Source organism: Chaetura pelagica, unplaced genomic scaffold, assembly GCF_000747805.2.
Source record: "Chaetura pelagica isolate M959 unplaced genomic scaffold, ChaPel_1.0 scaffold221, whole genome shotgun sequence".
Lineage (NCBI taxonomy): Eukaryota > Metazoa > Chordata > Aves > Apodiformes > Apodidae > Chaetura > Chaetura pelagica.
In genome coordinates this window covers 12,732,471-12,745,776 of record NW_009952533.1, presented here as the reverse complement: position 1 = coordinate 12,745,776, position 13,306 = coordinate 12,732,471, and the positions used below count along the sequence as shown (strand labels likewise).

At 40.0% G+C, this 13,306-nt stretch overlaps 1 protein-coding gene across 1 annotated transcript in view; it reads left to right on the top strand.

Annotated features, from left to right (window-relative positions):
* Positions 1-8,893, top strand: part of LOC104398868 (chromosome unknown open reading frame, human C4orf32) — a 148,067-nt gene extending 139,174 nt beyond the window's left edge. The window contains exon 4 of the mRNA XM_010009023.1: positions 8,648-8,893. Coding sequence (XP_010007325.1) covers positions 8,648-8,893 — 246 coding nt within the window. The remainder of the gene's footprint in view (positions 1-8,647) is intronic.
* The last annotated feature ends 4,413 nt before the right edge of the window (positions 8,894-13,306 follow it).

Sequence of the window (13,306 nt, the reverse complement as noted above, 5' to 3'; positions counted from 1 at the left end):
TAGGGAAGAGGTGGATTCGAAACTGCTTCTGATCTCTGTGTGAAATTGCAGCATGGGTGGGTCACATTACAGGGACAGTGGTAGGAACATAGGAAGAATGCAGAGAGCAGCAGCCTAATCTGGGAGAGAGAAGGCAGCAGATCTTATCATGGGGGGTGGCTTCGGGCAGGCAAATTTCCTCTCCCTCGAACCCTCAAGTGCTGGGTTCTTGTCTGTGACATTTTCTCGTCCAGTGCCCTATTAGTGGGGAAATTTGCTCCTGCAGTTATGAGACTCAAACATAGTTTATGGAGAAGCCACTGTTGCTCTTGAAGCTTTTTCTGCTCTGCACATGCACAAGTTCTGTATCTGGAAAAGCCTTTTCATGTCCTTCATATAAAACTGCTCCTGGTATTTCAGAAAGCGTTGGTCCTGAACTTGAGTTGATATACAAGCTGACTAAAGGGAATATGGTGCAGTTGCTTTTCTTATGTTGTTCCTTGTTTCTATAGAAACATCTTGTTTCTGTTTTATAAATGGTGCCTAGTTTATTGCTATGAAATGAAAGTTAGCCAGTCTTTGTTTTGCGGTATTTTTCTATTTAAACTCCCTCTAAGGATGTCACTTTGATTGGTAGCTGTTACAAGGTACTTCTGGTATTAAGAATTTTTCTGGTTTTCTTGTATTGCTGTTTCCCCAGAGGAACAACTTAGTTTTTCTCTGTCTTGTTTTTGATCTGGAATTGAGGTATGTTTGTAGGGTTTTTTTCTCATTTCCTAATCTGTTGTTCTTTATTATTTCAATAATAATTAAAATTAGCCTCTGGAAATTTTTCCTTCTTTTTCTTTCTTCCAGACAGCTAAAATCAATTTTATTGCCTTAATAATCTGTTGGCTGAGCATCCAGATCTGTTTACTGTTTACATTCACAAGGTCAAATACTAGTTGTTAGTTTCATGCTCACAAAGAATGTTAAGGGATACCATTCTCTTCCTGCTATGGTAGATGAGGAAGAAAATCAGAAACAATTCCAAAAAAATTCTTTTCCCTTCTTGGCTGAATTTCACTTTCTTTTAATTAAACAGAAGAAATGTTTATAAGTATGGGAAAGCAGGATGAAATCCTGATTGCATGCCTGGTGTTACTAGAAACGAAACTGTCTAGTTTGCATAGATGGAGGAGTAGGAGGCAGAAAGGCTGTGGCCCACCAGCCCGTGTATCACAGGGATTCAGGCTGGTGCCCTGCGAGGGGTGAGGCTGTGCTTCAGAGAAGGAGAAGGCCAGGGCCTGGGATGCTCTTCACTGCACGTCTCCAAAGTCTCTCCATAGTGATACACCAGGTTGTCAGATGGCTGAGTACTGGCAAGATTGGCTAATTCATTCCTCCAGGACTGACATTACTGGCTACCTAACTATCAAATATCTGTAGCTGTGTGTTGGCTGGTACCTGTCCCCTTCTGCACCTACAGAAGTTGCTCTCGTATTTTGGCAGGGAGGGGACTTGTGGTTTCTTCTATTCTGGTCTCTGTCATCAGCTGACTTTCTTTTCATGTTTTTCTGTAAGACTGAGCTTGAAGTACTTTTAGTTTTAATTTGCATCCTCTAAAAAGAGATGACTTTGTGAAGCTTTCTCTTCTGAATGTTAACATTCCAGCTTTGAAAAATACAGGAGTATCTTTTAGTAAGTAAGCATGTTCCTAAAGTCAAATCTCTGGCTTTTTTTGACATTTAAGTGTCTATGGGCTTCAGCAGCCAAATACACCACCTGTTGCCTGGAGTAAAAATAAAAAAAAAATAATTGTACTCCATGACTGGAGTAAAACAGATAGTGGTAAGTTAAATACTACAGAGCAAACTTTTGCTTGAAAAAAAGGAGCTGTGTGGGCGGGTATGTAAATGTGATATCCCTGTGTTTCTTTATTACACTTCTTCTTAACATCTCATTTAGACATTGTTAAACACATTTGCTACTAAACTCAAAAGGGGTTTCTTTTATTTCAATCTTGGAAATAATTCTCTTAAATATGCCATCTCTTTTTCTATCTTTTATAACTGTAAATGTGAGCAATTGTGATCTAAGGGATGTTAAACAATTTGGAGACACTGTTGTTGGAGATGAACTTCATGGATACCAGTTTCCTACTCCCCTCTCTCTTTACCTTCTTTGCTGAGCAGCATTTTTTTTACTGTAAAATCACAAGCTTTTACATGGTGAGCAGTTATTTTCCCAATCCATTGGACTTAGCTCTTCTGTTGCTGGAGTTCACATTTGTGCAATGCCCTTTTAGGCAGTTGATGCAAGAAGCACGAGTTCATGGACTTTTATTCAGCCTGGTGTTGTCAAATTGAGTACAGTGTGGGAATTTTTCAAGTTGAGCAACAGAAAACTGTTGGCGTTTCTTCAATTAATCATGAGAAATAGGAAGAGGGAGCTTAGGTGTTTTGTATTGTAGAATTTGGTACTTTCAGAGTAGCTGAGTGGATTTTTAAAAAAATCTTTAGGTGAAGCAGGTTCTTTATGTTCATTCACTCCCTGCTCCCGCAGAACAAAAGCTTTTGAACTTCATCCAATTATTTCACTCAAGTCATTTACTTAGTATGTTGGCGGTTTTTTTGACATACGAAAAAAATAATTCCCAAGCAAACAAAAAAACCCAACAAACCACAAGTGTGGGAAACTGGACCAAGCTGCTGCATCAGCAGATGAAATGCCTGGAAAGCAACTCTGTAACTATGCCCGTTCTCCTCATGGCTAGAGCAGTGGTGAGGTGACAGAACTGAGATATGTTGCAGTCGCTTTAGAGCTGTGCAGTTTGTGGTCCTCCCAGACAATTCAGTCAGCCCACTGCTGCCTTTCCGGGTGGTCCTGGCCTGTGGTACCTCACTCATCACACTAGCCTTGTGGCAGGGAGATGTGTGATGAGGCAGGGCTGTCTTTCCTTCCAGCAGGCTGGCAGGAGGCACTGGCTTCAGCTGCCAAAGCAGCTCAGGTCACTTCTTTCAGACCACTTTCTTCTTTTCAGGGATGAGCCCTGGGAGGTCCAAGTTGTTCTGGCAGGGGTGGCAACCCTGGTACACAGGATTCACCTGCACACAGATGTTGCAGTGGTTTGTCCCATGTGATCTGCACATGGCCAGCAAATCCATTACATCCAGCAAATTCAGGGTAGCCTGGACCTGGGCGCCAGGCTCCATCACTTGCCGAGGAAAGTGCTGCAGCAGCAGCTGAACTGTGGCCCTTGGAGGAGCTGCAGGGACTTCTGGCAGAGCTTGGTGGTGACCCTGTGTGATGTGTAAGGACACTGTTGATACCATCCCTCAGTGAGCTAGTGTTGCTGATAGCACAAAAAGTAAATCCTAAATCTGTGCTTCCATGCTCTCTTTGATTAGCCCTAAGAAAATTACTTCCCAACAGTGTTGGGTAGGTTCATGTCCCTTGCGGATCCATTTATCTTCTGCATCCTTCAAGTGCTTGGCAAAGTTATTTGGTGTGTGTATGGTCAGGGGTGGGAATTGTGTGTTCCCAGTAATTTGAGGGTAAAAGACCTTGAACTGGCTAGGAGGTTTCAACCAGGAATCAACCTTAAATGACTGTGAAATGTTCAATACTAACTTCATCCTTCTCTCCTAGCAAGTCTGATGTGAATCACTGCACAGATGGTTTCTTTGTGGAGGTGTGTTCTGATGGGATCTTGTGTTTCTCTGCATGGTCAAAACACCCTTGATGGGAAGGAGATAACCTAGAAAAAGTTCCTACTGTCAGACTGGTGTGACATAGCCTGCGGCTGTGATTTACAATGTGCTTTCCTGAATTTAGGCAGCAGTGAGTTTGAGTGAATGTGGTGGAAGTTTGTTCTAAGACGGGTAGTTAGTGGTCAGAACACACATACTTTCGTGTGTTATGTTGATGACAAACATAACTGGTAAAGCCACAGATGGATGTTTGCCTGGCTTATTAGGCTGAGTTGACTTTACCTTCGCTGTTGTTCTAAAGCTGGTCCAGGAAAATGTTCAATTACGTGGGAGATTTTATTTTTTTCAGAAGCACTTCAGGGAGGTAGGTGCATCAGCTGTGATGGAAGTAGACAGAACTTGCACTTAGTATCTCCTCTGCAGCATCCTCAGAGATTTTCATTCTGAAAAAAAGGTCTTTTTCCTGCATCTGAGAGGGTTCTCTGTAAAGCATCCAAGCCTCTAAGCCATTTGGCCATAAAAGCTGGGTAAATCTGGTTACAAAGTTCCAATTGTAAAGTTTTTTTGGAGTTTGAATCTTCAAGTTCTATATGAAGACAGGCTGAGAATGTTGGGGTTGTTCAGCCTGGAAAAGAGAATGATCCAGGGAGACCTTTTTGCAGCCTTTCAGTACTTAAAGGGAGCTTATAAGTAAGATGGGACAGACTTTTTAGTAGGGCTTGTTGCAATAGGACAAGGGCGTTTTGAACTAAAGAGGGTGGATTCAGGCTAGCTATAAGGAAGAAATTTGTTTATAACGAGTGTGATGAAACACTGGAACAGGTTTCCCAGAGAGGTGGTAGATGCCCCATCCCTGGAAACATTCAAGGTCAGGCTGGTCTGGCCTCTGAGCAACCTGATCTAGTTGAAGATGTCCCTGCTTATTGCATGGGGTTGGACTAGATAACCTTTAAAGGTCCCTTCTAACCCAAACTATTCTGTGACTCTACAAAGTATTTTTTAAATTAAAAAAAACCCAAAACCCTACACTAATATGAAAGCATTTAAGGAATACAGAATTAGAAGGAAATTAAGGCAATGAAGTCATACACAGTTATACATTTGTATAGAGGAATCTGCTAGTGTAATGTGCTTTAAGGGTGTTAGTGATCCCAATCTGTTGATTTTTAAACCTAGCAACTTTGAAACAGAACCTTCTTTTGTTTTTAAATGAGGAAACTCTTGTGTGTCGGTGAGTCTGCTCAGAATGAGTGTGTTTCTCTTTCTGTGTTTTTCTGTTACGGTAGTGTCAGGCTGATTCAGTAGTCCTGTGGAAATCAGGAGTCAGCTGGGAGCTGTGTGCTTGATAGGATAGCCAATTTCTAAAAACGTTCAGAAAAGCACTTTTTTGGAGGGAAAAAACCCAAAAACATTCTAAGGATGGAGTCTGAGAGCTTCTGGCACACATGCGGGACTGTTTTACTATCGCCTTGAAAATTAGTGAGAGAACTTCTAGCAGAAATGTTAAAGCTTATTACATATTTTTTAGCAATTTTGAATATTGTAATATTACTTGTAGTTGTCCTTATGGTTCTAGTTTAGTTACACCTCTGAAGAAATGTATTTGTCTAGTATGTGAAGTATTATGCAATAGTCAACTAAATGTACCATCTGTGTTTTATGGCTGATACCTGTTTTCAGCTTCACTTCTTTTTGCTGAGTTGCCTGAAGCAAGACACACTCAGCTTGAGTTAGCCGAAGCAGACTTTAAAATCTTCAGAATTTCCATGATCATTCTAAAAGATTTTGTAAGCTCCTGGAAATATTTGGAAAAATAACTTGACACTTGATTTGTAATTAAACGCATACGTCTCAGTCTTCGTGCTTAGAAGCTCGCTTTCAGTAATTGCTTTTGGGATTAATCAATCTACCCTTGTTTGAGAGGTTTAAGGGTGAGATAAAGTCTTGCCTAATAAAAAACAAACAAACAAAACCCAACAAAAACAAAACAACCAACAACAAACCACAAAAAAGACCTAGACAGCCTAAGTAAGATGGAATTCACTCCATACACTGTTTAAGAGACTGTGTGCAACTTCTTCTGCTTTAGTTTATAAAAGCAGAGTGGGGCTGCTAGGGAAAACCCATCTCTTAACAGCCACCTTAATGCAGAAGAGAGGTGGTCAGTGTGGATGTGTACAGTTCATGGTGCTTAGCTGTCCTGGTGATAGGGAGCCAATGGAGATGTGCCTGCTGGCAGCCTTCTTGCCAGTGCTGCACTCCTTTGGCTCTGCATGAAGGCTTCCAGTGCCTTGCTGGGTACCATTAGTAACCCAGAGGCAAAGAAGTGACTCATTTGTTTTCCCTCTCCTGGTTACACTGGCCACTGGCTCAAGCCCAAGTTACTCTGCTAGAAAATATGGTGATTTATCCCACATGTTAGCTGTTTCTCTGCAAAGTAGTTGCTAGGTGGCTTGATTTGTGTTGTGCTCTGATCCCCTCCACCATCATCCTGTAGGCATGCGCGCCCTCTGATCGCTGCATGCAGGAAGCAAATAAATGTATTTTCCTTTCCCGTCACATCCTTTCTCTTTTCCCTAATTGTTGTGATCAATATGCCACTTAGGCTTATTGTTTGTCTTCCTGTGATCTCAGGGAATAGATGGATGAGTGTTCCTGTAGCAACATGATGTTCCCAGGGTGGCCAGCACCCAGCCCTGCTGAGTCCACAGGGGCTGACAAGAGGCTCTGCCTTTCCTTAAGAGACTACTCTTGAAACACTGGAATTAAAATTTAATTAAACAAAGCACAGTTAAAGCCACATTGCTGAAAACTGGGGTTTCCATATTCAGTGAGGGGGAAAAAATGACCTGGGCCTGAGAAGCAGGCTAAAAACGGTCAAGGGGGTGGCTGACAGTACGTAACCTCCAATACTGCTGCTCTCCACATTCAGACACTTCTGTAGAACCACAGAAAAAATTAATACAATATTCATTACTATTTAGGCTTCCTGCACCCCTCCCTTTCTGACATTCAGTTCTGAAGCTTAAACCATAACCTTTATGAATAAGCAAATGAAAAATACTCAAGAGCACACAGCTGAGGGACTGTGGGGATTTTGTTGTGTTGTCGTTATTTTTCATTAGCATCTGTGATGCTTTGCCCAGGCTTCATTCAGCCAGAAGGTTCTGCATCATGGCCTAAAGTCTGGCTACAAAAAAAATATGTATGAGCTTTCTTTGGTCTTTGTGGGACATTTTTCTGTGGGAATGGGAGTTCACTTTATTACTTGTTGTCTAGTGAAGAGCCTGGCACTGCTGTAGGAGAGAAATTGTTTCTCCAATGAAATGGTGCTGTGTAACCAGGGACACAGAATAGCTTTCATCCTGAAAGACAGAACTAAAGATGCATGTTTGCTTTGAATTCAGGAGTAGACTAATTGCACATAGAGTCTGCAGGCAATTTGTTGAGCCTATTGATCAGTTGACTGTAATATTGATGAGTAGCTGCTGCACGTGTTTTCATTGCTGCCTAATGGAAGGATTAGAAAACTCACGTTCATCATCTTGAAAGCATGTTCATTCTATCATATTCAAACATAAGGCAATAAGGTTTTGTGCAAAGCATCTCTGGACAGTGGGAAAGGAGAGATGGGATTTCAAGCTCTAATCTAGTTACAGTTTGAATGTTGAAACAGTTGAATGTTTTCTACAGTGATATTTAAACTTAAGATCTTCATATAAAGATGTACTTCTGCCTTCCTATGCATTTGTTTCATAATTTTTCCTTTTGGAAAAAAGTGCAGAACTTGCTTCCCTTACCCTTTGCTTCTTTGTACCAATGCTTTGTGTCTGTGCAGTCTTTGGGTCTGCCTTCCTTTGCTTGACTTTTGCAGCTTTCTACACCATCAGTGTGATGATGTTTGCCTTCTTCCTGGTCAAATCCAATGCCCCTCTTACAGTGCTAATAGTGTTACTGTTTTAGATAACTCCCAAAACACAAAGAGGCCACATTGAGGAAGAAGATACAATTTATTGCAAGTTTGTGCAAAGCTGAGTGCTTGATGCCTTTGCACAGATCTTCAGTCTTCACCTAGGCAGGGATCTTTTTCATCTGGGGGTGTGATTTTTAGTATTATAATAACATTTTAATCAGCTAAGTTCAACTAAAGGACACAATGTCTCAACTTCTAGAGCTTCAACTGCCCAAGACTGATTTAGCTGTCAATCTTCTTGATTCTGGTTCTTCTTTACTACCTTCTGTATTCCTTAGGTCCAATTATCTGTATAGACATTGTCTTGTTTGCAAGGTTGGTAATTTACATTAAACACTCTCTAAAACTCTTGATTAATTGCCTTCTTCAAGACCTAGCTAATTATTGCAGAATGTCCTCGCTCAGTGCTAGCTGTGGTACTGTGTGCCTCTCTGACTGCAATTTTATAACTTGTTTATAAATCTATAGAGTGCATCTTACACAAAATAACCACATCATTCTAAATTTCTGAGTTATTTTCCAACAATATTAGCCCTTCAGTTCCCTGTGTTTTGGTGAGAAATACTTTCTTGTTTGTGCTGAATGGTTTTGTGTCATTCTTGTATTTCTGAAGAATTCTGGAAACATACTTCAGTCAAATCCCTTCCCCAAAATTACAGGCATTTAATTCCATTTTAGTTGCCCTGACACCCATGTTGCACAGATAGGTAAGTTATATAACCTACAGGAGAGCTTCACCGGTCTGGAGCAGCACCTGGAGGACAGACAGGCTGTTATGTTAATAGTATTACTTCAGATGTCACAAGTGTGGACAAGTGAGTTATCCCTAACATTGTACCGAAGTAACAAACTATGTAACATTTTCAATTTTTTTATTGAAGACTTTATAGCATGCACATCTTGTTTCTACACATTCAAATAGAAATATCTGAGACTTGTTCAGAATCACAGTAATAAGAACCGATTGTACAACATATTTCCTAATTTTGTGTTTTATCCACAGGTCCAGCAAGAGCAAAGAAACCACACCGCAGAACCTGTAATAGATGACTATAAAAAGATGGGGACTCTCTTTGGCGAACTAAACAAGAGTCTTATCAGAATAGGCTTCACAAGGATGTACTTTGGAGAACGGATAGTAGAACCTGTAATCATTATATTCTTCTGGGTTATGCTCTGGTTTCTTGGCCTACAGGCTCTTGGACTGGTTGCTGTTCTGTGCCTTGTCATTATTTATGTTCAACAGTAACAATAGGGCAGTGTTATAGATGCTATTCAAATTGTGTGTCACAGTACTGTCACTGTGTTAGTGGATTGATGTGTTTAAGTAAATGGGTGGCATATGAAAAGCTGTAATGCTTCAAATTGCATTCCACTGCAATTCCAGCCTTTAGGGTGGAGGGGAACTAAAATTATGCATTTTAAGCAGTCAGCAGTGCCCTATTACATCTTTGAAGGGCAAAAAAAGGAGATGTTTGTAATACAGTGGTGTCCAATGTACTATTTTCAGCACTCTTGGGGCCTTAGTCCAAGGATTGGCTTTTGTGCAGCACCTCCACTTGTTCCCAATGTTGTTGTATTGTATAGTGAAAATTTCCTGTCAGTTTTTAAGAGGACACTTGATGTGAGTGTCATGTTTCACTGTCAAGGGGACTTGTGTGCTGTTTGTTCCCTGAATCTGCATAATTTGCTAGTTTTTTACTGCAAAGCTGAATCTGCACGAGGGAGGTTTTCTAACAAACCTACAATGACAAATGTTCATAAGGTGAATTCAACTTCCCGACACAAAAGCCTCTTTGGTTAGTGTAGTTTGTAGCAAACTTTGCCCCAGGAAAAAAGCTATGCCAGGAAAATGCTTTTATACTGATACTAGTGACTTCACACAAGGCTTCAGCTGTTACTTAGGAAGAATCACAGTCCTCCATTGGCCAAATGGTTTAACATAGCTCTGCCTTGCTTTTGGAGTTGTGCTTGGATCTTGCTACTTTTGTTTGTTTGTTTGTTTTTTCCTTGCTGTTTTCCTCAGCCTCCTTCTGAAGATAAATATTTGGGTAATTCATGGACTTTGTAGGTAATTACAGCTGCAATGTTGGAGAGTTGCTATTCCAGACAGTAATGCTAGAATATTGTCTGCTTCCTCTGGGTCATGCGTGAAGTGTCTGAACCAGTGTCAGACCAGATCTCTTAGGGCTTCCCTGATTTACTGTGGTGTGGACCCAAGCTGAGCTTGAAGCTTTGCATATGTAAGCAAATCACACCTGTTTCCTCATGCAAGGCAAGAATGTGGTTGAAATCAGGAGGTCATTTTATGTAGTAGTCCTAACTGATGCATTTCCATACTTGGCAACAAAAGTGTGTATCTATAGGTGCATGTCATGGGCAACACAAAGAATAGGACAAATACATTCAAGAGTCAGTGCAGATTTCACTCTGGCTTCCCAGAAGCCACACTGAGGGTCTGTTGAATATTTCCAAGTTGAGTATGCTCATTTAAAGACAAACAGTAAAATGAGACAGAATCTTTACTAAATAGGCTAGCAATTTAGTATTTGCTGTACAGTACTGGTGAAGTTTACAGAAAACTACTTAATGTTTTGCAGCGACTTTTTTCCTAAACATTTTTATACTAGCATAGATCAACAATAGATCAGTTGATAATGCTGTCTTCTCTGGAAACTTTTGAAGTTAATGGGAGCTTCTCTGTAGTCCCAGTCCTGCAACTGGGTTCTCAGAGCCATTTTATTGCCTTCATGGGTCATGTTGGTTGATGGACTGTTTCCAGGACTCTTGGCTCCAGACCTTACAGACTTTCCTTTTAGTGAAATAATTGTTATTTAGGGCAGTGAACATGAAGCCCCAGCTCCTTTAAAGTCTTTATGTGCCTAAATGCCATCTGTAGGCATGTCTCTGCTTTTCTAATGAAGGTGTGGTTACCTTCTGAGGAGCCTGGTCTCCTCTTCAGATGATCTTTAGGGTGGATCCAGGAGGCTCTGCTAAACCAGCAGGACTGCAAGGGAGTGGGACCAAGTACCAGCTGTGTGTTTAGATGACAACCTGTGTTGATTGGCACCTAGTTAAATAGTTATGCTGATGGCAAGGAAACGTTTGACAACAGAAGATGTTACTGAATACAGGGGGTTTTTTATTCACAGCTGGAAATCCCAAAGCAAACAGCAAGTACAGCCTGAACTCAGAGGCAGGAGCTCTGTACTCACAAGTGCCTAGGGGTAAACTGGTTTTGTTTCAAGTCCCTTAGAAAGCAGAGCATCTGTTTAGACCTTTGCATATTTGTATAAATCTAATTGTGGGTTTGTGTGTATTCTTCTGCATAAGGGCTGTACTACAAAATTATCTGGTCATTACAAAAAAATAAATAATCCTTCCTTTCTTCCTACAATCCTACCTTCCTATAAGTTACTGCTCAGAAGATCTCACCCAGTTCCTTTTGTCCTGTAGGAAAAAGTGTCTCTGTGATATCCTTGCTGCAGTAATACTCTTCTGTAAGTAACTGTGCTGTGAGATGGCATGTAGCATTTGCTGAAGTGGTGGTTTTGCCCTCTGTGTAAGGAATGGGGAACAATTTACCAAGGGTGTAACTGACAGGTTCAGTAAGGAAATTGTTTATATGCGTGTTAATATGCGTTTAATATTGTTTATATGTGTTACCTTTTATTATGTCCATAACTATGACAGTTTCATTCATGAAGTAATTTCAGTTGTTCTTTTAATGTTCACGTTTGTATACATGTACTCTAGGGAAAGGTAGCTTTTGGACTTTGATTGTGTATGGTCAATGTTTTATATGGTTTCTCTTAATGGGTAACTTACTACATCACCTCCCATAGAATGTTTTCATTTTAAAAAATATGAAAAAATATCCCTCCTAATGGAGGTTGACTGAAAATGAAAAATAACATATTGCATGCAAGATGCCCCTGGCCTGTTTGGTTTCATATCTTTCATTGTATATAAGAATTTGCAGCAAATCCTCTGTCCTAAATATGTGCTATTGCCATGCTATCTCTCTGTCACTTGCAGGAAAGGATAGAGGAGTTAAAGAAAAAAGGGGACTGGAATAGAATGAGACATAGAGCCTAAGATGGAATACATGAAAACTACGTATATATGTGTCAAAAGAAATCTGATTGTAAGCATGTGCCAAAAGTGAGGGGAAATGGGTGAACAGTCCTAGCATTTTGTTTTTCTTTCCATTGCAAGGCAGAGGAAGCACTAGGCATTCGAAGGATGTCCCTAGCTAAAAAGCAGAAGGTTATATAAAATATAAAAATAAAAAGACAATTTCACTTTTGTCTATACAGTAAAAATTGATAATGTTACATGTGTTGGTATATATGATTATTATTCTTGATGGAATGGAAAGCACCTTTATGCATCTGTGTATAGGACTGTATGAAGGAATGATGTCCCTTAAAGCTGTGTTAAACAACAAATGATGTTACTCCTGTTGGTCATTGTAATGTATTGAAGGCTTTTTATGTAACCTCTGTTTTTTAAAGGATGGACTCTTCAGTACTGTTTAACACCTGCCAAATGCCTAAATCTTTGAACTACCGTGTGCAGAGCAGAAACTCTACATGTAGGAGAATCTTGGAGAACCCTGTTTGCACTGAAAAATAATCACATCAAAACTGTCCACATAAAAAGGAAGAATCATATTTCTTAACAACTCTGTATTAAATGAATCCTATGGAAAGCACTTTGTTATTCTTTCTAATAAAAAGTATTGTCATCAATGAAAACTGTGAATTGCTTTGTTCAAAGTTACTTGACTCCTTCATGTCATAGTAGATTAAATGGGTCATCATGCAGATACCCACTAAAATCAGAAAACTTGCAGGTAGTGGAGAAATACAAGATCTGAATAAACTGCATCAGGTGTCTATGGTTGAGTGGTAGTAGAGGTAGATGTTAACAAATAATGGCAACATTATTGTACAAAGTATCTTTTCTTTCATAGCTATCTGGTTTGCATCCAGAGCAGCCTCGGAAGGAACCAGATGTGGTCAGGTGTGTGAAAAATCCTTTAAAGTGAGACCTGTTGTTGTTTTTTGTTTGTTTTGTTTGTTTTTTTAATTGTGCATAGAACAGCATCTGGTTCAAAACAAATCCACTTCAAACTGTTCATTCTTTTTTTTTTTCTGCAGGTCAGAAAGATCGTTTGTTTTGCCAGATCCAACTGATACTTGATGTATCTGTGTTGCTCAGGATGCACAGTAAGTTAAGCAATACAGGTTTTCCAAAAATAACAGTTGAATTTTGGTCCTTCAAACATATATTGGTGGTTGTGCACAGAATAAGTATGGCTTACTGCTTGAGTAAATTAAAGCCTTCTGGTTTTATTTCTCATAAAAGTGTCTTGGTCAGGCCTTTTACAGCATCCATGCAATTTCAAGAATAACCTGGCTTTCACTCTGATTCTTTCCATCCTGGGCTTTACTCTAGGTTTTGGAGGTTTATTTCTTAGCATCTCCCCTCTGCCAGAACTGACAGTTTCTCCCCTTTGTACTTTGACTCTGTAGCATTGCCTTTTCTAGGGGTGTTCACTAGAACAGTTTCTCTGTGCCAAGGGTTTGGGCTTTTTCATCATTCAGTCTTGTGAAAAAATACCTAGACAGAATATTATTTTCATCTGGATGTTTTG